The sequence below is a fragment of the Plectropomus leopardus genome, chromosome 6, assembly GCF_026936395.1.
Source record: "Plectropomus leopardus strain MGB_pleo_1.0 chromosome 6, ASM2693639v1, whole genome shotgun sequence".
NCBI lineage: Eukaryota > Metazoa > Chordata > Actinopteri > Perciformes > Serranidae > Plectropomus > Plectropomus leopardus.
Window position 1 is genome coordinate 23,987,336 of NC_142181.1, and position 25,269 is coordinate 24,012,604.

The 25,269-nt window shown below is 39.5% G+C and overlaps 1 protein-coding gene across 4 annotated transcripts in view; it reads right to left on the reverse strand.

Moving 5' to 3' along the window:
- Window positions 1–1,347: 1,347 nt before the first annotated feature.
- Window positions 1,348–25,269, reverse strand: part of cadm1b (cell adhesion molecule 1b) — a 170,892-nt gene continuing 146,970 nt past the window's right edge. For 2 of the 4 annotated variants that reach the window (XM_042486746.2, XM_042486747.2), the window contains 3 exons: window positions 17,023–17,073; window positions 6,477–6,605; window positions 1,348–6,325 (listed from right to left, as the gene is read on the reverse strand). In XM_042486746.2, coding sequence (XP_042342680.1) covers window positions 6,207–6,325; window positions 6,477–6,605; window positions 17,023–17,073 — 299 coding nt within the window. In that variant the 3' untranslated portion in view covers window positions 1,348–6,206. Of the gene's footprint in view, window positions 6,326–6,476; window positions 6,606–8,209; window positions 11,512–17,022; window positions 17,074–25,269 lie in introns of those variants that run through there. The other 2 variants (XM_088079049.1, XM_088079050.1) reach the window with 2 other exon arrangements.

A 25,269-nucleotide genomic window follows, 5' to 3' on the forward strand; every position in this document is an offset into this window, starting at 1 on the left:
AATTGCTCTGTAAGCTGCCATCAGGCATTTTGAGTGTCAGGTAGAGGCTTTTGTTTAATCTTATATTTAAAACAGGGTAAATCTTCTGTACAAAAAGCTGTGAGATGTTCTCTGTTAGAAAATAAAAATGTACTTTGAAAAGCGACACGCTAGAGGGATTTGTCCTCTTGTTAACTACTGAATTAGCCAATAAATAAATAAATAACAATTATGCAAGTCCTTTAGTGTTGGTGCTAAACAGGAGCCAACATAGAGTGTGCAGACAGAGCTTGTTGCATTTGCCTTTGTTCACCCACTATTTATTCCCACATCATTTAATTATACCTCAGCCAAGCCAAGTGCTACATGCCATCAATCTTAATCAATCAATTAGCAGACTAAACAAGCCATGCTCAGACATTCGTTCACTCTCAATTTCCCCATTGTGCTAATTACACTTAAACATGTCATTCCAAATTAAAATTGAACATTTAAATGGGATTAGTATTATCTAACTGAAACATCATCCCTCTACGTTCAGGCTTTCATGATGCATGGAGGGCAGCCGAACAGCCAATGCCTTGTAGCTGATTTTAATTCAGAGTTTTCACGAGTTTAACCCTGGAAAAAAAATTAATAATAATAATAATAATAATTAATAAATGTGGAGAAACTCGCATAATTTTCATGTTTCAGAAATGCAATAGGCAGGTAGTTAATGTTCCTTGAGGGAAGCATTATATTCCGATGATTGTATGAGTAAGGGAGAAAAGTGGCCGGTTTCTGAAGATAAATTATTACCATTAATCTTTGAATTATGTTATTGACCTTTACCTGGAATGGATCACTTTAAGTAACGGGAAATGGTGGCACTGACGGAATTATGGCGACAGAATTGCTTATGGTTATGAACTAGGTCTTGTTCCATGAAATACCTATCAATTTGTCATATCACTAACATCCACGTGTTCAGCCGGAAATCTTAACAGGGGCCCCCGAGCTTGTAGGTGTCAGTCATTGTGTCATTTAAAACGTGTCTCGCCTCTATCTCTAGCACAGTGCATGTGTCAGTCACTGATGGGAGCTCAGATTGCTGCTGCTTCTGCTGCTGCTGCACATCGAACTCACGTCGGTACAGTATTTTTGCCTCCCCTTGAGATCATTTTTCTTTTGGAGTTTGACAAGTATCAGCAGCTGAGGATGAAGTGAACAGGTTCAATCCAGCTAATGTATTCCGCATGTTAAAACAGGGCGAAGTGGATTGTGACAACAAATATGAGCTAATAAATTCTGCCGCCTGCGTCTCAGAGCAGGATGGGACTACAAAGCGAAAGCACGTTTTTTGATCAAGTCACGACAGCGCAGAACTTTAAACATTGATATCTTTTTATTAAGACAAGTACTCTTCTGATTTTTTTTTTCCTTTTGTAAAAATGTTGGTGTGAACCAATACAAAATATGCATGGTCATATGAGAAACATCCTCTACACTACACAAAAGAAAAAATGTCACCTGGGTACAGAGAGAAAGTTAAGATTTAACAACTAAAACAACCATTTTTGGGGGTAATGAAACAACCAATCCCCACCCTCCCCCTCCCTCCCCAGGTTTTAAACATGAGTTTCATCCAAATACCCAAGACATGTTACAGATCATTCATAAAACTTCATGTCACAGTAAATACACCATCTTGTCATCTATGAAAAATTGACTGAATGCAAACAGATGCTTGATTGACTGTCTGTGGTCACATCCTATAATTACTAAATAACCGATACTGTATGAGCAAAGTGTTACAGTGGTGAAAGAAGAAAATGTTTCATGAACATCACGGTGATTTTGTTGACACTGACTGTACATAATTTTTGTCTGCTTAACAAATCTAGTTTTCTTTCTTTGTGAACTAGGTCTATGCAAAATAATATTCAACGTTTACTGTAACAGTGCACCATATTAAGAACACATAAACATGTACAAATGAGAAGAAACATGTACACCTTGTGGTTTTTTCTTTCACTGTTTGAATAGCCGTGGTACTACAGTATATACTTGGGGCCTTTTTAATTTGCATTCTACCTGAGATGCAAAAAACACAACTATTAACACTCATGAACCTGAGAGAGTGAAAACAAACATACTAAATATCAAGTATTTAAAACAAAATAATTGGATTAGAATGATGCTTCCGACAATCTTTTTTACGTCCTCCGATTAAAAGCAGCAGTCACTTTAAAATCATATAAGATAAATATCAGACCTCAAACAAAAATGTATGTTTCCATGACAACAAAAATTCTAAAATCCATACTTTTATTGTAGCTTATTATAACACTGCCTTCCTCTCTGATACCAACCAGCCTTGTCCTTGAAGATATCCAAATAAATAACAAATTAAATGAAGCAGAGAAAATAATTATGACCAAATTGAAATTGTTTTGCAATCACTAATTAAGACAATAAATACTACATCCATACGACATTCTAGTCAGTGGAAGCTGCCACACCACACTGATAAACAAAGAGATACTCTTTTTTAAAAACACGCATTCCAGCTTTTTTTGATGCTTCGATCGTGATGCATGTCTATGGTGCGTGAATACAGACAACCTTGATGAGTATCGGCCCCTGTGAGTTAGAAAGGACAGAAATATACAAGATATACTGTAAGAGTGTACATGAGGATACTGTAAGATACTAACCATATGCCTCAAAATCAAAGAAGGCACTAAAATAAGTCCTTCAGTCTTTTCCTATATAATGATAAGTATCAAGAAGTGGGTTTAAGGCAGTGGTTATCCTTTTTCATAATACATTTACAGATGTTTTTTTGTCTTATTCAGGCAATACAATGAAATCACTCACTAATTACCAAACAGGTTTTTACTCTGCTAGCTGTGATAGACTCAGAGGCATGAAGGATGCACGGTGTGCATGCTGCGTCTCTGTCTGCGAGCGTAGGATCTTCTGATTTGTGTAGGTGGGGGAAAAAAATAAATAAATTTGTAACAGTAGACGGCTCCTGTGTGAAGGTTTGAGCCTGCAGGATGACAGTAAGAAAATGATCTTTCCCCAAACCAAGTCTAAAGCGCGACGCAAATCTTTGATAACTTGTAAGGCCGAGAGCCCTTACAAGTTATCAAAGACAGCCCAAAGGTAAAATGTCTTTACAGACAGCAAGGAAATATAACTGATTCATGTTTGTAGTGATTGAATGTCTTTATACTCGAGAATGGGCAAGGGCAAAAAAAAAAAAAAATATATATATATATATATATATATATATATATATATATGTGTGTGTGTGTGTGTGTGTGTGTGTGTGTGTGTGTGTGTGTGTGTAGCAAGGATTTCTAAGCCAGGAAATAAGCAATGATTTTTTTTTTTCTACTTGCAACGGTACGGTGCAACAATCTTTCTTCCTTTCAACACAGTACAATCAAGCAAAATTGTAAAACCTTGAGAAAAAAATATGTCCAGGAATTTTTTCCAGTTAAATGGTCAATGTACCATATGATCAGATTTTAAAAAATCTGTCATTTAGAGAGAAGCACTCTGCACAGTGGACTTCTAGCCTTTGCTGTATACAAGTAATATTCACTGTATATACGCAAACTTGCAAGATTACATTTGGTCCAGGGTCGACTGAGTGGGTGGTATGAAAATGTGAAGAATTTCATCTTTAAGTAAAAGTAAGTTAAAGTACACACAGCACGCTGTACCAATAACAGATAATACATTTTAATCATATTTAATGTCAATGCAGCAGGAATAGTTGCTCTTTTAGGTATATACTTTAAAGACTGAGCCTAAAACCATACATCATATTTGCCAACTGTTTTGGCTCTGTACTTATCAGAGCGACATTTTCCGCCATGTTTTTGGTCCATCCATCAAAAGGATAAAAAGAAAAATATTCCAGACAAAACAGCAACTAAAATGATAAGGGCTGGGTATTGGTTCTAGATCCCAGGATATTGACTGGCCCAGTACCATGTAATATCAAAAATTCTCCAGTTAAACGATACTGGTATTCAACCCTTTACTGCGCCGTGGGTCTGATCCCTTGCTGTCCCAAATCCCTGTCAAATCAGCGAACTTTTTGTTGCTGAAGGGTCCTCTCTTCCCAGCATATGGTCAGTTTGCCAGTTAGTATGAGCTGCAGCAGTCAACGTCCAACACTGAGCGGTTAAGCTGTCCCAAAATATCGTTCTATTGTCTCCAGAGCTGCTCTCCTCAGTGAATGGTCAGCTCATTGTCTGCCCCGTTAGGACAAGCCAACACAACGGGAGCAGCTAACATCCAGCAGCACAAACAAGCAGTGAACAACTTAACTTTGTCGTTAAATCTGTTAATAGCAGAATAGTAACATCTGGGATGTGATGCTAACAGTTAGCCCTGTCACTGTGTGGGTATGTGACATGGCAGAGTCTCAAAACTCCCCCCTGGTGCAGAGCTCACACTTCTGCAGTACACTTAAGTGTCAACCGATTTGCTGCAAAAAAGGTTCAGAAATGTGGCTATACTACACACCACTCCATTTACATTATGGGTATCAAATTAAGTACTTTATTGATATTGGTGTCACTTTAATGGTACTAGTATTGGTACTGGTATAAATTTTTTTTTAAATGCAGTGTTAGCGATGTACCAGTTTAAGTGTATATCGTGATAAAAAAAATTGATGGTTATCATACCGTGTACATTTGCTTATTAAGACTACTGGAAAAAATTCAATTAAATGGAGAATCTCACATTCATTTTTAGTTATTTTTAAAAGGGAGACTTCATACAAGTTCCTCCATTATATAATGTTTTAATTTCAGTAACAAAATTTTTTGTCCAGCCAAAAGCAAAATCTTCAGTTTTTACTGCTTTAAAGGCTGTAATTAATAGTATATGCCGTAATACCATGACACCACGAAATCGTGATATTTTCTGAGATGGTTATACTGCAATTCTTTTTACCATACCCAGCCCTAAAAATCATTCTAGATTCTGGAGGTGTTTTTTAAGGAGTAGTTGGACATTGTCCTAAAGACAGTTCTTGCTTTCTTTCTTTCTTGGACTTGAGAGCGATATAGATATTCTCCTCACTGAGGAAAGAAAGAAACAAGTGTATTTCCTTAAATGTCAATCTATTCCTTTAAGATTTTTTAAGAACTAGTCTTTCAGCTAACTACAACAGAAGAGCAAAAGCAAAAGAAAGCAGATGACAGTAAAAGGTTATCTGCTATTGTTGATTTACTGCCGTCCTCCTAATCAGCAGAAACAAACCTGATACAGAGTTCCAAAAAACAATAAGTGATTCTCTATAGAAACTTTAACTCTATATCATGGCACATTACAGCTGTCAGGATGTCATAGACTGAACTCCACAGTACTCTAAACAAATACTAAACTGACCTCACATCTACTAACCATTGGACGTTTTCTTGAAACCAGCGAGGGACCAGCTGTACTCTGCGGCTTGGTGTGAAATGATACTTAGCAGAACTCCTACTTCACTTTCAGGAACAAATACATTCTATGATGAGCATGATTACTCACAAGTGTTACATTAGTATTTAACACAGTGAACCTGACCTCAAAGGGGTGACGGGGGGGGATGAGTGAAATTTGCGCTGCGATATGTCAAAACCAATCTGTGATGAATTTGCAGGGACCATTGGACTTTGACCCAGCAGGGAGAAATGTGTTGACATTGTGTTCCAGTTACTGAACTCTGGAGATGATTCAGAAAATGAAAAGAAAAAAGAAATTGGTATGAGCTGGCTCCTCGGATCTGGGTACGTGAGCTAAAAGCTAGCTGCAGCACACATAGACAAACACCAGGCCCATTTGATCTCCGAAAGCCAAAGGATCAAGTGGAGTACATTGAAAAAAAAAAAAAAAAATCCAATCCAGCAAGCACGTGAAGGGGGAAAAAACAACAAAATAAAGAAAAGAAATAGAACAAGGCACAAAATTGTCTGTAAAATAATTGAACTGTACAGAATAGGCCCCAGCAGTCCAGGAGGGGTCGGATAGGAGACTTAGCAAACGCCTCTTCTTACCACTTGGCCACGCCAGTCCCAACTTTCCACTTTCTTCGCTTCCTCTTTAAATCTCACCCTCCCCGCCCTCAAGCCTTCTCATAACCAATCAGAGTTAGACATTATGCTCCTAAAGCACCACCACCACCACCACCACCAGCAGCATCCCCACCCGTCTCTCCTGGCCTGTCCAGTTTAGATATAGTACTCCTTCTTCTCGTCTGTGTTGTTGTGTCCACCCTCCGCATTGATGATGGCCGTGTCTGCATCAGCTGCGTCGTCCGCCCCTTTGGCTTCATGTGTGAAGTAAGTTCCTGGAAAAGTGCAGAGGAGTGCAGACAAATTAGCCCCCACACCTCATGTCCACTTCAATCGTATTGCACTCCACTCAAAAGAACAACAAAAAAACACTTGAACTGTAAGATGTGTTCATGATCAAGTATGATTGCACTGCCGATGCTTTACCTTTGTGTCTGGCAAAGTATCGACCAAGAACAATGAGCGCGCAGAGGATGGCAAACATCACCACGGCAACCACTCCTCCGATGACAGCATGGTCAATTTTCTGCGGTGCCCCCTCGCCGGCTCTGGAGTCTAAGAAAACAGGACAATAACCGTAAATAATTACATGATCAGTAAGCTGTCTTAGCCAGTCAGTAATACCTTCGTACAGACCATACTGGAAGCGGCGGCCATTAAATCATCATGCTGCCAAAATAAACTAAATTGGTTTGTTTTCTCTCATTTTAGCATGACCTTTAACCAGAGAGGAAACACTTGAAAAGGCTGCTGAGAAAAAAATGCCAGGTTATGCTGTACATATCTGCTAGTGGTGCTGTGTAGTGTTTCTGTATTGTGTAGAGTGGAGTTAGAAATGACTGTGTGCATATCAGGGAGATACATTTAAGTAAAAGGCAGACTTTGCTTATCCTGTCTGAATGCAAAATGCAGACATGGGGGCGAATTTCTAAATCAAATGAGGGCCCCTGGTAATACTATTGCCATGCCGATAGGGCTTTAGTTCATGCACAGGTGCCATTTAAGTGGTATTGATCTGCTCATCTAAGTCAAAGCAAAAAAGTGAAAGCATGTTTGCCAAAATATTGGACTACTCATTCAATAAAATAAAACTATCTTTTATTTGAGCCTGTTAAAAAATACTCTGATGTCTCCCTAAGTTATAAACCATACATTTGTGATGTTAGAGGCTTGAAGCAGCCTCGTTACACCAGCGTTCTCTGTTCTTCATATAGCTGAAATGGCTGCTCTAGCCCCTTGAGTGAGCAATGTTGAAAAATGTTTTAAGACAGTTATTTCACCATGAAACAGTAGACACAGTCTGCAATTTCAGCGAGAGTTCACACACTGTAAAATACATTGTGATTTAAGAGGCCATTTCTGGAAGTTATAGAGCTCAATCATCAGAAATAGACACAAGTCTGGAGATAAATTGGCGCTCAGTGTCCCCATGCAGAGAAATACGTGGCTGCCTCAGGTGTCAGAGAGTATCACTGTCTAGCATTTAGCCAGATTTATCCGTGCACCACAGTAGAACAAGGCAAAATTTGAAGCCTTTAAATTTCCAGTCTCAGAATAGTTCAGAGGCATTTATCAATAGTCTATATCTGTGCACATTTGGACTGATGGAGGAGTGGCAGGCGAGGGAATGGCTGCACTGTTCTTTGCTGCATGAGAGAGCAGCTCAATTTTCCATCAATCTCACTAGTCATGCTCTGAACTTGAATGATTCTGATAAAAGACGAGCGGAGGGTGCAGAATTTCTCAACACTGTGAGAGCGTAATAAGTCGGGTTGAGGGGTCTGAGACAAGTGACACATTCACATCTCAACCAAACGAAAACCCAAACCGTATTCAAGTTGCATTCAGTTCAGTGTGAGGACATCTTGGAAGTGTGAGTGCGTTGAAACTAATTAATGAGAAAAGTTTTGTTTCAGTTGAGCGCCCACTTAAAATGGACTCGTCACAGAGCGAGCCGTTGCTGTGCGACGGTCTATGTGAAGCAGGGATGTGCAAGGCGCCGTTTGTTTACTGTATCGCCGATGTCAGATAGCACAGCTCATTCCCCCACGGAGGGGGAACGGCCCATGCTCCATGCTAATGAACATTCACCACTAAATGGCCTGTGTGCAGTCCTGTCTCCCCCCCCTCCCACACCTCCCTACACCTTCCTGCCCTCACCTTGCTCCCCGCTGTCTTCCGTTTGACACATCCGCAAGGAAACATGCAGGGTCTCGGCCGCCTCTGCACACCGAGGGAGAGTTTTATTTAACAGGTAGAAAAATTCGCCCAGGGTAAGCGCCGAGACTCTATCACAAAAATGTCAAACTAAAAAATCCCATAACACCCACAGTATCAACTGTTATGGTTGGTTGCATATCATGTTGCCTGCATTAAGTACACTACTGAACACTGGTTTTCTGTTTGTCAGTTCTGTATTTATTACAAGGCAGGGCCACAGAAACATGATCTCAGATTCAATATAAATATTACCCCGTGCTCATTTTCATTGCATTTTGTGGTGCTGCTGCAGCAGCCTGCATTACAACATAAGGATATTATGAGAAATGTTACATAATGCAATGCAATACAGAGGTCTTAAGCATATTGTGAGCTGATTTTATACATAAAGGTCACTAGTCTTGAGGTGTACTACTCAACTGTGAAAACAGTTGTATAATATATTCTGTGGCTCTGGAGTGGTCTGTAAATGTCATTAGAGATATGTCACATTCACACATTTTTAACAGAGAGCCAGCATTGCACGCTGGGTATATGTAGTTCGGAAGATGGAGGTATTTATAAGGCAGGCAGGGACTGACAAAAAATGTAATTAACTTTTTTTTTTTAAAAAACTGGAATTGTAAAATCCAGTGTTTTTGGACCTTAACCAATATTAAAGAACTATTTCATTGCTCGAAAGATGGTCTCTTTACTAAACTGGACTGTGTATGCAATAGAAAGCTGCAGATACTTCTGAAACTGTTGCTACATGACTAGAGAAGATAGAGAAAAAGGGCTGTGGCTTCTGCTCAAGAGGTAGAAAACTACCAGAATGCACTGCACTGCAACAGACTGAAAAGCACTTCCACTGGTGGTTGATACATTGTGAGTTGGACTGTTTTGTACTATTTTCACCTCAAGTTATATATATTTTGTATCCTATTAATTTATTTATTGATAATCATACATACTCGCACATTTATGTATGTATCCTAATCATTCTTCAAATTTATACTGTGTAACATGACTTTGAAATTTCCTATGGTGCAATAATATATTTCTATATATTTATATTAAATGTACAACACACTGTGTGTATTTTAAGTTATCCTGTGCAGCCATCATTCATGAACATACAGTACCTATATAAGTTAAAGGTGAAGTAGTTTATATAGATTAAATATTATTTTTATCTTATTTTCATTTTTGTAATATTTTCATCCTTTTGAGAATGCAATCTTTTTTTTTCTTTGCTTCTGAGTCTTGAGCCACTGTAATGTGTGAACTGCCCTGGTGTGGGATTAATAAAGTCTTTTCTTAACAAGCAATTTCAAATTACAGTTAAATGGTAAACTAAAACATGTCTCTGAAGACATTTTAGGTGAGAAATAGGCAATTCAGGAACATTATCTTGGTATATGTTTGATCAGTGCTGCCTTGTTTAAATGTTTAATCTCAGTATTTTTAGCTCCAATATTTATAATAGAGTAAAAAGGTATGGTGCCCACTTCCTATTCACAAACTCTTGCATTACAGCCAAACAGTGCACTGAAATATGGACTGCACAATTTTACAGTTAAAAAGGAGAGTGGGGTCTCTCTCTCAATTCACTTCTGTATTCTTTGTGTACGCCGTATTGGAAAAAATGAAAATGCAGAAGTACAGTCTATAGTTCAAGCAACAGCACCTGAGCCAGCAAGATGATGAAGATGGGGTGAAATTTAGCACAGTGCATTTTCACTTACTACCCACATTGTTATGGTACAAAGCTGATTGAAAATCGGCAAAATGTCCCTTTAAGGACAAAAAGTCTGGATATTTCAGCCTCTACTCTGTAAGGAAATTTTGACCATTAAAAACAAAAAAAATCATCTGACTCTGCATTCTAGCTTGTATTTAAAGCACAGTAGAATATCTGACTCATTCAGATCTGTAAAAAAAAAACCAAACACTAGGAGTGGGTGATCGACTCCCAACCCTACGATCATTGAGTGACCCACTTTAGTGATCTACAGCCACCCCTAAATCTGTCACCTGTGAGTTCCTGAACTGCACAGATCATAAAGTGCTGGACTATCCTTTTTATGTTGCTGTGAGATATTTTATTGCTCATAAGGTGGACAAAATAATTATAACAGCCGATATGATCACAACAACAATGATGTTCAGCTAAAGCAACACCTCCATGGGCTGTTTTTTTTTCTGGTGTGCCATTTTTGTAGCAGGTGTCTCCACTAACTGCATTTGGGTAACAAAGTGAAAAGGGAGGTTAGGGACTCCAGAACCGCTGATCTGTATCTGACCCAGATCTCTGACCTCAAAAAAACAGATTGAACAGAAGTGTCATTACTTTGGTTCCTCCCTCATCTCGTTTAGATAAGTTTGTCATTCAGTGCTCAAACACACCCAGGACCAAGGCTTTGATTCCCTCAGGCCGTATATGTTCAATATAGATGCACTGGTAATGCTACATAGTGCTTAGAAGAGAGAAAACGAAACAACCTCCAAATGACAGACAGCGTTATTACAGCAGCCTTTGTGGCCTCACACTTGAAATAAGTAGAATTTGATTATGTCTGTAATGTGGCTGGTGTCCGTACTGCCGGCACAGCTCTGCTTGCAGCTTGACGGGGGTAGTGCTGACATGCCCACACCGGCGTCCTGACAGGATGTGCACAGCTGTGGGGATTTATGGGGGAATAAAGAGGATTTGCAACTGATGCCCGTGTCTGCGCGACGGTGAAATCTGCTCCGCTGAAATCTGCTCCGCTGAACTCCCAGTACCGCATGTTTTACAGTCGCACCTTTCCATCTCTGTACTGGAATGACTAATTGCCGCTCTGGTCAGCAACAGAGCATCCTGCCATACTATCTGTCAGAGCTGTAGGCTTGTCACCAGGCTGATAACATGGAATATCATTTTCCCATCTTTATTTTTTCTTCTAATAGATTTCTGCATGCCACACACACACACACACACACACACACACACACACACACACACACACACACACACACACACAAACGGCCTCCACACAAACACATTACAATTTATAGATGTAATTACATTGATATAATTGAAACAATGACTCTTGCATTAAAAGAGCAGAGCCGTCACTTGCACTGAATAGACTCCCGCAGTAACCTTTTCCTGGACAGTGACAGGACAATCGGGCATTGCTGCAGAATCAACTTGAGCACCGTCAATACCCATTTTGCAGCATTGAACCGCCAACATCCACGGCTTTTGTATTCGTTGCTGTTGGAAAAAAGGAAATGAACGTAATGAGATGAGCATACATGGGCAATCTCCACCAAATCATTTTTTGTATTGCTGTTGCAGCAGACCATCAACAGAGCACAATATTGCCCGCAGTTGAATTCCAATGCCACTGCTTGCTCGCTAAATAGATTTCCTGAGCCCTTTGTAATAGCCCAAATAGTGATTTGAAGATGTACAAATACAGCGGTGACATTTAACAGAGGTGCTGGAATACAAGTGAAGGTCAGCGTTCAACTAATAAAATAGCAAATGAATGGAAATTGTGACAGCGAACTTGAACTCCTCAGTGGCAGTTTATTGTGTCTTTTGAGATTGGCAAACTTCTGCGCACAAAAGCTGCTCGCACCCATCTCCTGGTTCATACTTCATCCTTCAACGTGTTTTCCCAGCAATGTAGATCAAGGTGAGGGAAAAGGTTGGCAAAATAATGGAAATCACTGCTCCCTTCCCAAAGCTGCTCGCAGCGACGCACCACAAAAGTACACCTTATCAGCCGCAAATGAGGACACAGTGTGCATTCATTGGCACATAACATTCAATCTCCAAACCCTAATGTGCTAAGTGGAGCTCTCATAATCATTTACTACTGCTCCATGAAAAAAAACAATATTACTGCAATGAAACACTCTTTTAACTTCAGGGTGGGCTGGCATTACTAACCTACTCCCAGGAGACCAATTAAAATGGACCATTACAATATTTTCTTTCTTTAATAACTGTTTAAAGGAAAGAAAGGAAAAACCTCAGGTCAGGAAAAAAACAAAATTTCAACTGGGAATCCGAGTAAACAAATGTGAAGGAAGGGGGGAGTAATTAGCATTTCTAAATGATTCTTTAATTTTTCCAATGAAATACTTCAACGTGAAATGATACATGTGAGAGTTAAAACAACGCTGGTAAATGTTTAATGGCCAATTATGTTGAATACTAAATCCACTCATAACAGTCTTTGGTGAAGTCAATAGCGTGCGTGGAGTTGAAGCTTGAATCCCAAGACTAAACAGGGATGGAAACCTGCCAACACCCTCACATGTACCAGTGCTGAGGGAGGAAACAGCAAAACATGTATGAAAACCTGCCAGAAATGGATTCCTAGAATACCATCTGGTGCAAAATCACATGGTTATCTCGCTTGGGGAAAAAAAAATCCATGTGTTTGTCGGAACAAAGAGAAGGGAATAACCCTGACGTCATGTATGTGTTCTGTGCGCCTCATGTGAAAAGTCATGCACGGCTACAAATCCCTGACGGCTCAGCAAAGCAAGCAATGAAAACTATATTATGGTTAGTAGTATTATCAGGTCTTAAGGGTGCAGTATAGAGGCCAGACTCAGGTTCGTGTGTGGTGTAATGTTTGCTTGCAAAGCTCTTATTGGCAGTTAATTTACAACTTGTACTATGCATAAAGCGGAAGGCTGTTGACCTTAGAAACCCTTTAATTCATCACACCCCAAAGCCTCTGTGATGTTTTTGCTTTTAGATTATTCAGCAGAGGTCCTCCTGTAGCATGCTAAACAACAATTTACCCTGGACTGCACATCGTCAGAAACATAGGGTCTTTTTAATCAAGTCTACAACATAATTCCTTGTTCCGTGTCTTTCCTCTGGCTGCTCTCAAAAGCAGGGGGAGAGGGGGGTTACTGAAGGCTTAGCCGGGATATCATGTCCCTGCCTTGGATCATCTCTGAGCATCTGACGAGCTGGAGCATTATCGCCACAGACTCTCTTTATTCCTTCAGAGCTGGGGATTCTGGGTAAATTCTACCCTCTTCCCCCCAAAAGAAATACAGCCACTGACAAAGAACTTGTGGAGTACTTTTTTTTTTTATGTGATACTGGAACCATCAACTGTCCATCTTGAAGATTCTGCTTCATTCATAATAATTTTTGTTCCTCAGAAATAGCTGCATACGTCCATGTTGGCGCAGTATGTTTGAATCAAGTATTAGGTTTAGGTTTAGTAGGTTTAGTAAGAAAGAAGGTCACGCATATCTGGCAACTAAAAGCTTTCTGTTTTAGTGTAAATATGCAATAAAAACACATGGAGAGAAACAAGGTCTGAAAACTTTCAAACGCAGGAAAGAAATGTTCCTCTGAAAGAGTGACTTATCTCTCCCCATGAGGCCCCCCCACACACACACACACAGACACACAAACACGCTCTCTCCATCTTTTAAGACACTGAAAAGACCTGACAATGTGAACTCTTGTGAATCTCTCTGAACATGAAACAGCATTGAAAACAAACAAGTGTGAGTTTCTGTGCTTTAACGTCCCCCACTGCACAAAACCGCATTTAGGCCTTGAACTAGTGCTTTGGTTTGCAAGGAAACAACAAGAGAGAATAAAAAACAACTTAACAGAGAGGAGAAAATACAGCAAGTGAAAGCATCGAATTTTGGAAATTAACTTCAAATTTTTACATCTATTATAAACCAGAAAACAGGGACGCAGTGGGCAAACAATATTCAGAAACCACCTTTCATGTTTTCGTTTATACTACAGAAAGAAACATAGTGTGCCCGCATGGTACCTGCTGCTTATGTGAATTAATGAATGACAGCAACTTGAAAGCTTCGTGTATGCATTCAGTAAGTTTACAACTTTTCTAACTACACTGTAAAAAAACTCAGATCTAGAGGGAGCTATCAAAGTACAGCACAAAAATAACATCTTAAACTACAATCAGTCATCCAGATGTAAAAAAAAAAAAAACCCAAAACAAAGAATTCAAAACTGGATCCCAATTAGCTTCTGCCAGAGAAGTGGCAGTAAAAATGCAGTTAAATTTTGACATTAAAAAAAAAAAAACTTGGGTCGTATTACGGTATTAGCATATACTAGGGTATTTAGTATTTAGAAGTCCTGAAGGTATGAATTTCAATTCTGTCATAAATACAGATGTTCCTCTTTCTAGGACCTTGTTGTCCTTTTGTATGCACGTTTTGTCTATTTTCATATGAGGCACTCATGGCTTATTTAAGCAAAATCACATGAGTGGGAATGTTGAGCCGTATATCATCATGGCTGTGATTTGGTCGTAGGCCCGAGGCCACATCACAGCAGATTACGATTTGTTTGTTTAATTAATGATTTTTTTTTGGCTCCGCCAACAAAAATACTTCCACAACAGCTGGAAGTGACAGCTTTTGTCTAGCTTAGCTCGGTCTTCATGTTATGCACAGACGAGATGCTTAGCATCATGAACATTTATTTCTGTGTTTTCAGTGAAATAAGAGTCTGTTGACAGTCGTTTTGGCGGCCTCTGTGAATCAGATGAGTTATTTTTTTAATTATATTACTGTCTGAAAACCCTTAAATATGACTATTGCTCTGTCTTCCTCTGCCTATTTATTTTTAATGTTATTTATCTATTTATTATATATTTATCTTCATTTGACTTTTCTTGTGCACTCTCTTGTACGTATAGCCATTTTGTCTCATTTGATATGAACCAACCCATTCAAAATCAATAAAAATCTAATTTATAAAAAAAGAAAAATGTCACCTGTAAATAAAATAATGGAAAAAAGGTCAGAACAAAAACAAAAACAAAAATTGAAACAGATAAACAAGCAACTGATCCCAATGCAACGCAACCATCAATAATGTCAATAAATGGTTCAAATTACCACATATGACATTAAAGAAAAAATGAAGGTGCTTCGAGCAAGAACAGATACATGGATTACATGAATATTTAAAACTAGAACCAGATTTAGTGCGGATATGAAGATACGGTGTAACTATATTGCAAGATCATTCCTGATTTTCCTGTTTCTGTAATGTGGGGGCGATTTTTAGCTTTGATTTGAAATAAAATCGAGAACTTTTCAATCTATATGTGGCAATAGCGGAAATGTATGCATCCACAAAAGTACTGATTGCTCCTTTTGAAATCAGGATACAGAAGTAGCCCAGTGGCACTGTGATTACACCAAAAAACAGCAGCTGGTGGTGGAGGTGGCCATGCTAGTTCACACTCTGCTTATAATGAATGAATAAGAAATTGTGCTGTATACTTCCTTATTGGAGGAAACGCTATACTGTGCTGTTATGCTGATTAAGGTAGTGCAAAGCAATCTATCGCAAGCCAGCTTACCATTGCCCCTGTGACAGGGTATTTAGAAGAGTAGTGAACTGCAAGAAAGCTCAATTACATCCTCCCAGCATGTACTGCATAAATCACCGTAAATCCTCTTTCAAGCCTGTCTTTCGGAAATTACTGGAATGTTACAGCAGAAAACACGGAGACGGCTGCATCAGTGTAACTTAGAAGAGAAAAGCTTAGGCGGGAAAAAATGCAGAGTAATGCACACTTTGGCGAAGCAACTTCCTGTTTGATTGAGCCACACCCAGAGAGAGCCAGAGAGCTGAAATGAGGCTGTATCCATGCAGCATGATCACTGGCACACTGCTGATAACTTCATTTGAGAAAGAGCGAGAAAAAGCAGGTTTGAAGTAGGGATTTCAAACACGAGGGAGTAATTTAAAACATGCAATGGAGAAGAGCAAATGTGACTACAGACAGTGCCATTTATGTGACTGTTGACCCTATTTTCTGATAAACACATAATGCACAAACAAATTGTTGAAAAGCCAATTACTTCATCAAATAGATGTGTAAATGAATGATATCTGAAAGCTGCCACATTAGAATAGTGGAGCTTTTGATGCAGTCTCCCACTGAGTTTCAAACTTATTATGTGTTTATTGCCACTCCACACATTTAAGATGCAGATTGGTCATGACAAAAGGGCCAAAATTGCCGTATCTCTAAAGCAGCTATTGATAAACTGATCTATTCTTTAAGGATAGTTTTTTTGTATTGAAATGTCACATTCTGGCATATCCAAATGTCAGCTCCCAAGGTTGCCTCGCCATCTGTCTAGCCTTAGTGGTGCTTTTGAAATAATAGCTCTTTTTTATTTTCTAAATGGTTAATATTAAAATACACTTTTGCAATTGAGCTTAATCAAAGTATGAAATAGTGTGTATAGAAGATGCCAAAAGGTTGCCCTGCTATAAACGCTTTGAATGAACTGCCTTTCATTCATGTTGTAAGTCTGTGAGAAAATAGTTATTGATGTTTTTTGGCCTCGCAAAGACGAGGTGTGACTGGCATTTGTAGGGGAGATGTAAAGGGCATTATAATATGATGGATGGGCCAGTTGAGATATAGCTGCAGATGCTGATAAGATAGCAGAACAGCAAAGCAGAGTCTCCTCGTTTTCTCAGATCAAACATGTGACTGGAAAAGGCTATGACAGGTGTCTCTGACAGCCCCGCGCTGCCTGTCCTCAATGTCACCTATCAGCAGCACTATCTGATTAAAACTGGCCATCCACAGTCTCTCTTAGCCTTAGGTACATGCCCTCGTTCTTTCTCTACCCCAGTCGCTTGATCACAAGTGCATGCAAGCTCCAACACACACTCACACACACAGACATGATTGCTGAGAGGGACAGTAGTGGGGGCATACAGTACCTTGCGTGTTGACTGGGTTGGTGGTGGGTGTGGGGATAGTAGTGGGAGCATCTAGATGAAAAGAGTAAAAAAATAAAGAACATGTATAAGAAACAAAGGAAGACAAGAGTAAAGAAATAGACAAAAGTCATTGAAGATGAGAAGCTGTGCTATAAAAAAAATCATATCATGCGCACGTTTTAGTTTCAGTGGTGAGTTAAGAGACAGAGCTCATGCGAGCACAGTGGCACTTTGAGCTGAATGCTAACGTCAGCATGCTAACATCTTCACATTGGCAATGCTAACATGCTGATGTTTAACAGTTGTATTGTTTAGCATCGTCAGCATGTTAGCTTAGTACTCTGTAGGCATGCTAACATTTGCTAATTAGCGCTAAACAAAGCACAGCCGAGGCTGGTGGGGTAGTCCAACACATATTCGCTCCCAACTCGTCAAATACTGACAACTTGGACAGTGGCCCTACATGTCAAACTGTGATGCTCTGTCACTCCTTCAACATCATTTTTGGACAACCAGGGATGGCGTGTTAATGTATGCTTGTTATTGGCATTGTGCGTTTTCAAAATAAACTTCCATTTTCGTGGGAAATGTATAGTTTCTACTTGTTAAATGTATACAGTCTTTTGTCAAAATAAATGTATAACCTAGGTAAAAACTCAATTTTTGCTTTTTCAGGTTAAGGCCACAAAAGTAGGTGGCTAAGATTTTTTAAAAAACTCACTCTTTCTAGGCTTAGGCACTTACCTGTTGTGTCAAAAAATGCTACCACCTGGTGTGTCTGCTAAAAGGGTGCCTCAGTGCATCAGTATCAGACGCTAAGGGCCACTGACCAAGAGTTGGTATTTGACGAATCAGAAGGGAGACCAGGTTGGAATGTAACTAATTTTGCAGGTATTTGGTCATAAACCATAATGTTGGATAAATTAAAATTCTTACTTAATTTTGTCACAAACTAAGAAGTCACCAAGTTATAACAATTCATACTGAGGCTGACATGAATGTGTGAGCCAAATTTCATGGCAATATTTAAAGTCATTGACAAGATCTCTAATTTAATATCAGAAAAGACAAACTCATGGTGATGCTATGGGAAATAAGGGGATCACCAGAGTCATCAGAATGTATACTCTGGGAACCACAAATGTCGGTCAAAAAATTTGTGCCAGTCCATCCAATACTAGTTGAGATATTTCACTGAAAAACATAAATGTCGACCTCTATGTGGTGCTAGAACAAAAAGTGAGTGTATCACCAGAGGGTTAGGATTGATCCTCTGGAAACCATGAGTATCTGCACAAACCTCTGTGCCAATCCATCCAATAGTTGTTTAGATATTTCATTGAAACCAAAAAATGTTAGCCTCTAGCTGGTGCTAGACGGAAACCAAGTGCATCACTGAAGTCATAAGCCTATATCCTCTGGGAACCATGAATATCTGTCTGAAATGTTATGGCTTTCCATCCAACAGTTAAGATATTTCAGTGTGGGTCAAGTTGAACCCACTAGTGTGGCTAAAAACACAAGAAAACACTATTTCCCAGTGCTGCGGTTTTATTTTATTTTATTATAGTAAGCTGTTGCATTTATTTTCTTTTTTCTTTTTTTGCTATTTTTCCTAATTAACTATGAATAATAATGCCTGGCAATCATGGAAAGGTATTGCTCTTTTCTAGTCTCTCGCAATAATTAAGTCAAACTGCAAATTAAACCACTTTGGTGGTCTCCCGCTGCAGCACAACGGAGCCCTGAGCAGCATCATCCACCCCACACTGTACTGATTAGGCCTGTCACTAACCCCCAAACAAAATAATCAGAAAGACAAAATAGAGGGCAATCCAGGTATGCTACAGTACTAAGGAGGGCTGAAAGCTTCCTCATCAGGGGAATATATGCCTGGCTGTGGTGCAGGGGAAAGATAGTACGACCCCTTGCTGTGGGAGAGTCACAGCAGGGGAAATTGGCTGGCTGTCTTCATGCCTTTACTGACTGCACTCCATCAAAAGACAGCAGTGGGGGACCACACACTCCCAAACTAATGATAAAACATCAAGGACAGCATAATGTTGCCGCTGGGGATGGAGTGTATGGCGGAGGTGGTGTTGATGGTGGTAGGGGGGTATCGGGGTATCAGGCACAGATTCTCTCCTCTGACAGTATTTGAAGAGGGGGATGGGCTAGATTTCTTTCCCTGTGACCGAAGGCAGTCTGATAGCTGAAATGTCAGTGTCTGGAAGAGGGAAATTGGCCATTCAGGGAAGAGGGTCTTCACAAAGGCCGGGATAGGATGTGGCACATATAATATCCAGGCGAACAAGAATTCTCCATGGGCAATTTCCAGCCTGGATGACTCTAGGCTCAGCATTATGAGGGCTGAAATATGAGTGTATTTTGGAGGGGCCATATTTTCAGGGTGCATTTGTATCAGTGAGGAATTTGATATGAGAAAATTTAACCATAAAGTGAAACAATGTAGGAGAAATTGTTTATCTATGCCTGCTTAAACTTGCCTGCCAACACGACAGCAGGGAGGAGATTTTGTTTTTCTTTTGTCCATTTGTTTTCTTTTTGCTTAAAAGTTACTTTCTCATCAGGGTTTTTAGAGGTGTTTTCTACAAAAAACAAGAGGGGAAATGTCTGCAAGAGAGTGTTCTGTAGCTTATCTGCCGAATTTATATCATGAAAAATTAATCTACAAGTTGATGTGTTGCAAGTTGTTCCTCACTTTCTTGCACATTTGGCAAATCAGCATGAATTCACAAGGACAGTTTCGCAACAGCCTTTCATAAGAACAGGGAGACCCACGAGTCCTGGCTGCACATGTCATGTCAAAACCCAGATAAAACCCCAATTTCCAGTGGCGTGTGAGTTTTTGACCTCTTGTCCATGGCAGATTCATAGGTCGAAAAGTCAACTGTGGGCTACACCGTAGTGGTAAAAGCAGCATTGTTCTCCTGCCAACAGACAGTATGTGTGAGCTCTAGCACCAGGTCACCTCTGAGAGAGACAGGCCTCTCTCCGGTCAGCGCTCTCCCACACGAGCACACACCAGCCGGGGGGCACAATTCACAGCCTGCTGCAGACACACCCACGTGGAGAACAGCATGACAATCCTCTTTCTCAGCCCTTTTTTTGACCGGCCACATACAATACACGCTCCACAATAGGACTTGATTTGATGTGGATTTACATCAGCCTCACACCTGTCCGGGCTGTCACACAGTGAAAGGTCATTAGTCTTTTTGAAATAGGAAGAGCTCGAAGGACTAGCAGCGGTAGAGGGTGGCAGCAGGGAATGAAAGAGAATTGATGGACAATCCAGCTTGGTTCTATCAATAATGCTCGCAAGCAAATATTTATCAAGAACAAAAACAGCTCATTAAAGTGAAGCTATTTGTTGCATGCAGTTGGTTAGACAAAAGGGTTGTTTTTTGACAGGTGTGTGATGGCTTTAACAGGAGCAAGAGCTCATAAATTACAAAACAAAACAGTGAAAAAATACCAGATAAGAGAAGAAAATGGTAATTTTGTTAGGAAATTGTGAAGTTAGTGGGCTGGATAACAGTGCTGGACAGTTTGAAGTCATGTTGCTGCTGAGAGTTAAACAAAAATAGTTGCTAATGCTAAGACCAATCTACGCTGCAAAAACACACTAATTAAACCACTGTAGCAAGCATGATTAGTCTGGGGCAACAAACCCTCACATGGACCACAACATGATTTTGTTTGGCATTAAATCCTCCAGAAAAGAGGAGTGGGAGTCGCAGACATAATTATACGCGGTTATGAGCACCTTTTACCAATCTCCTGTGTCTCATTATAGCAAGCTGGAGTCATCGAGCTTCCAACGTGTGTACACTAGAGAAACGGTGTTTAATGGAAATTGGTAAAATATGTGGATAGGAAGTTGCTAATTGAAGATGTCATAGCCAAAGGCACAAACACTGATAGCAAATATACTGCAGGTAGAGATGATTCTTATTCTGGACCAGAAAATATTTGACTCCAGTTTCTTTTCATTCATTCATGCATGTGTGTTAGATGTGCAGCATGAAACAAATGATACATGAATTTAACACAAGTAGACATCATTATGAGCTCTTAAATGCCTGCAGGCGTAGAACTATTATAATATTACACTATAACTTTATAGATCTGTGGTAGAGAATAACATAACATTCAATTAAAACAGACAATCTGAGCAGAAGCATGGCAAATTTCCGGTTCAAAGGAATCTTTACACAACAATTAAGAATTTAGTCATGATAGCTTGAATAAGTCTGCCTTGAGTGAGCTATTTGCCAGCATATGCTGTCCTTTTGTTTGGGAGTTATCATTATGGGCCCATTGGGAACAAGCAGATGTCATCATCTGCCTGGCAGAGCACAATGATGAATAACCATGGGGCGGCAGAGTTGTGAGAGTCACAAGAAACCTATGTCACAGTGACAAAGTCGCACATGTCAGTCGGTGAAATAAACACGAGCATCAGACATATGAATATGTGAAAATCTGTATATGTTCCACTAACTGTGTGGTGTTTATTTTCGTGCAATTGAAGATATTTTAGCAATGAAAATCGGAGTGCTCATGCTTCTCTGAATGTTTTGTACCTGAGAGATTTTGGATTAGTGAAGTTCTGCTGTGCTCAAAGCCAATTTTGTAAGATGTTCATAAAAACCCCACATGGTTATTCTTCCTGCAAATTCAAAACACCAACAACACCTAAACCACTCAGGAGGCAAGTTTTCAAAGTTTCAAGGTGTAGAAACTCACTCCTTGGTAAAAAAAAAAAAACAAAAAAAAAAACACTCCCTATTTTTTCCATCTGTAATTCGTCCTGACTGACAGGGTTTTGACACCTCTGCCCAAGACCTTGTCCCTCCATTAAAATCCTATTCACCACTTGCCCTGCAATTGGTGAAATGGCATTGACATTAAATCCATTACAGATGCATTCATTTCCACAAATGCACATTTTTCAATAACTGCCAGTACTTGCCAACCAGACAGAAAAAAAACAATGTAACATTGCTGGTTTTTGACACACAGTTCATAGCTTTTAATACGACCGAAACGAACAGATTGTGAAATAATCAAAACAATATCACCATTCTGAATCCTGCAATTGGCTCTCTCGCAGTATCCACAATGACTGCTCAACTTGATTGTGCTGCTGTGGTAACATGCTAGGCTCAAACACGAGTGTTGGTTTAAGTGGGCAAATCTAAAAATCTGCATTAATGTGTAGTGAATAACTTAGTAATGGCGTGCTTTCGCACCACAACATAACCCACCTAGGGTTTGGACGTTTAAAACAAAGACAGAACTGTCTGGTCTCTTTGTAATGGTGCACATACAGATTGGACTATTTCACTTCAATAACATTCAGTTGTTTTTATTGTTCTTTAAATAGCACGACTCCTCACAACTGGCTGTAGTTATCAACAAAAAGTCTATTGTAGAATGTTATGAGCATGGGACCTGACAATGAACACAGAGCGTTGAGCTACTGGCCAGATAAATCAATCCCCACAGATTGGATAACATGCAAAAAACAGAAGAAAATAATTATTTTAAATATTAAATAATAATCATAAATTACTATTTTTTCCCAAATTATCTTTTTAACATCTCTGAAGCCCATCAGTAAAGGAGAGTATTATGTACATTGTATAAAGGTAATGCTGAGACGCACTTATTTATCACATCCTAACAGCCCTTAAATACTTTGTCTTAAGACCTGAATAATGATGATACTTTATTTAAACTGCATCTACACTTTCTTGCTGAAAAACAAAACAAAAACAAAACAAATTTTATGAATATGCAACAGTGGTCTATCTTCGGGAAATTGCCTTGCTTAGGGTGCCGAATGTGCTAGGTTTGGCACTTTGTTTACATTATTACTTAAAAAAATTTAACTCTTGGACCAAGATGTACCCTACTTGACTTAAAAATCCATCACATCTTGTTTAAGTTGTATACTTGATGTGATTGGCCTCCAAACTAGTTGTGATGTTACAATATCATACTTACATACATGTGTCTAAAAGAGAGATTTGAGCTGAGCACAGAGAAGCTTTGATGAGTGTGAAAACAGCTGTCTAGCGTCAAACTGCACAAAAGTTACAATAAGTTACAATCAGTCAAACACGCATTTCAGAGGAGGGTGACTTTAAAGTTTCTATATGTGACATTCAGAGAATAAATATAGCAGCAAAACACTATTTGCATTGTATAGATGTTTAGTAGTGCAGTCAAGGCATCGCACGATCTCTGTGCGTGCTGTAATTCTGAGCTTCTCTGTGGTTTGTTGTGGCAGGCTGATCTAGCTGCAGGTGTATGTGTGTAGTTCACTGGCTAATTTTATCACTGTCGCCTTGCACTGTGCTCTTACAGCAATTACAGCTAATGTTTGGACGAGAGCATAGCGCCCACCCTCCGGTTTCCCTCATGTTAACACTTTTACCACTGTCAGCACTGTTGCCATTGTTTAGGGCTGTTTCTGGAGTTAGTACGGTTAGCTGCCATCCACCAGCTTTAAGTTCTAAGCCTTAGTTTATGCATCATAAATGTGCCGTCAGGCTTTTAGAAATAAACATTTAGTCAGTTTGATGAGCAAGAAACCTTAACCTTTACATCTGGAAACATTGCTTACACTGACATTTAGCTAACATAAAGCCTTACAAACAACCAGGCTTAGCGAGCACTTCCATTTTAACACAGAAATGATTTTTTGTACACTTTGCTTGAGAGTCTACACAGCAGATTCACCCTTCCTGATTTTGGGTATGGTCACTGGCACGCAGTGTTCTTGGCACACAGGCAGACACAAATTGAAACTTGGGAGCAAAATACAAAACGCTCTTCTGAACAGCAGGGAGCAAGCGCTCCAAGGAGAGAAAGCTAAACTCACCAACAATGGCTGCACCTGCTGCAATTTTATTTTCCCCCTCATCCTCATCACCCCTGCCAGCCACCAAAGATAGGAAATTACGGTCCGAGGAGTGTGTACTCTCTGACGTCATGTTACATGATTTCTAAATGATTTCAAAACTTCAAACAGGTACTCCCTGCTGTTCTCCCTTGGGGATTCAAGCAAGCAAAGATGCCCAATGCACCTTTTAAACAGCAGAGAGAGATGTTTGCAAAAAAGTTTCAAATTTTTCAGATTTTTTAGCATTGCAGCCAAGTCAATTGACTGGCATTAGCCTCTGTTATTTTGTGCTTTTGGCTTTATTTTGTGTTGTATCAACTGATGCATAGAGGATTGTGATGTGCTAAACAATTATACCAATAGAGCACCTCAATCAATACCCACCACGTGAACCGACGCATTGCCACCAGATGCCACAAGTGTGAAGTAGCCATATTTTCAAACAATTTGGTAGCATACTTGAATGCTGAATTGCCAACTACGTTAAATACACCACAGTCGAAATCGCCACACCATGGACTGTATGGTTTGTAGCTGTGGAAGTAGTGGAGAATTCACATTTTGCTTTTTGCTAGATTAGGTACAACAAGAATCAAATCCAGGTGTCATTTAACTGGAGAAGTTTTGATGATACTTGGTATTGGTTTATTTTGTTTGATACCTTGAAGGTATTGAGAGTACTGAAACCCAGCCTCAGTCATGACTGACAGCCATGCAAAGGTAAAAAAGATGAAGAAGCTTCAGTGAGGAGAGATTCATACTGGTTGCTGCATTTGAGGTTCAAACAGAGGGGAATAAATTGTCCGCTGCATTTAAAGTCAAGTCCTGGGAGAGATGGTCCTTTTATTGCCCTTTACTGGTTAGCTGCAGAACACATTGGAATTCCACCCACTTCAATAAAAGTCAACAGAACCAGAGCCCGTCTTTATGGTAGAATTATGAAGTTCAGTTTTTGATATGAGATCTAAAAGTCAAGGCCAATAGTGTTGTTTTTTTATTTTTTTTAAGGACGATGTGAGATTTTGGGCTTTCTTGCTAATAGTTAGATGAGAAGATTGACCACACTCTCACGTCTGTATGGTAAATATAAACCCGTCAGCAGGTTGTTGGTTTAGCTTGACAAAAAGACTTGAAACAGGGAAACAGCTAGCCTGTAGTTCAAGAGCATAACAAAATCAGGTTCTTTTGGGTGTGCTCTATGACCATCAAGTGACAACCTCCAGGCTTAAAAACACGCAAATGCCAGAAAAAAACCCTTAAAAATATTTTTGGAGATTTTTTGTTTGTTTGTTTCTTTTAGGAAAAGGGCT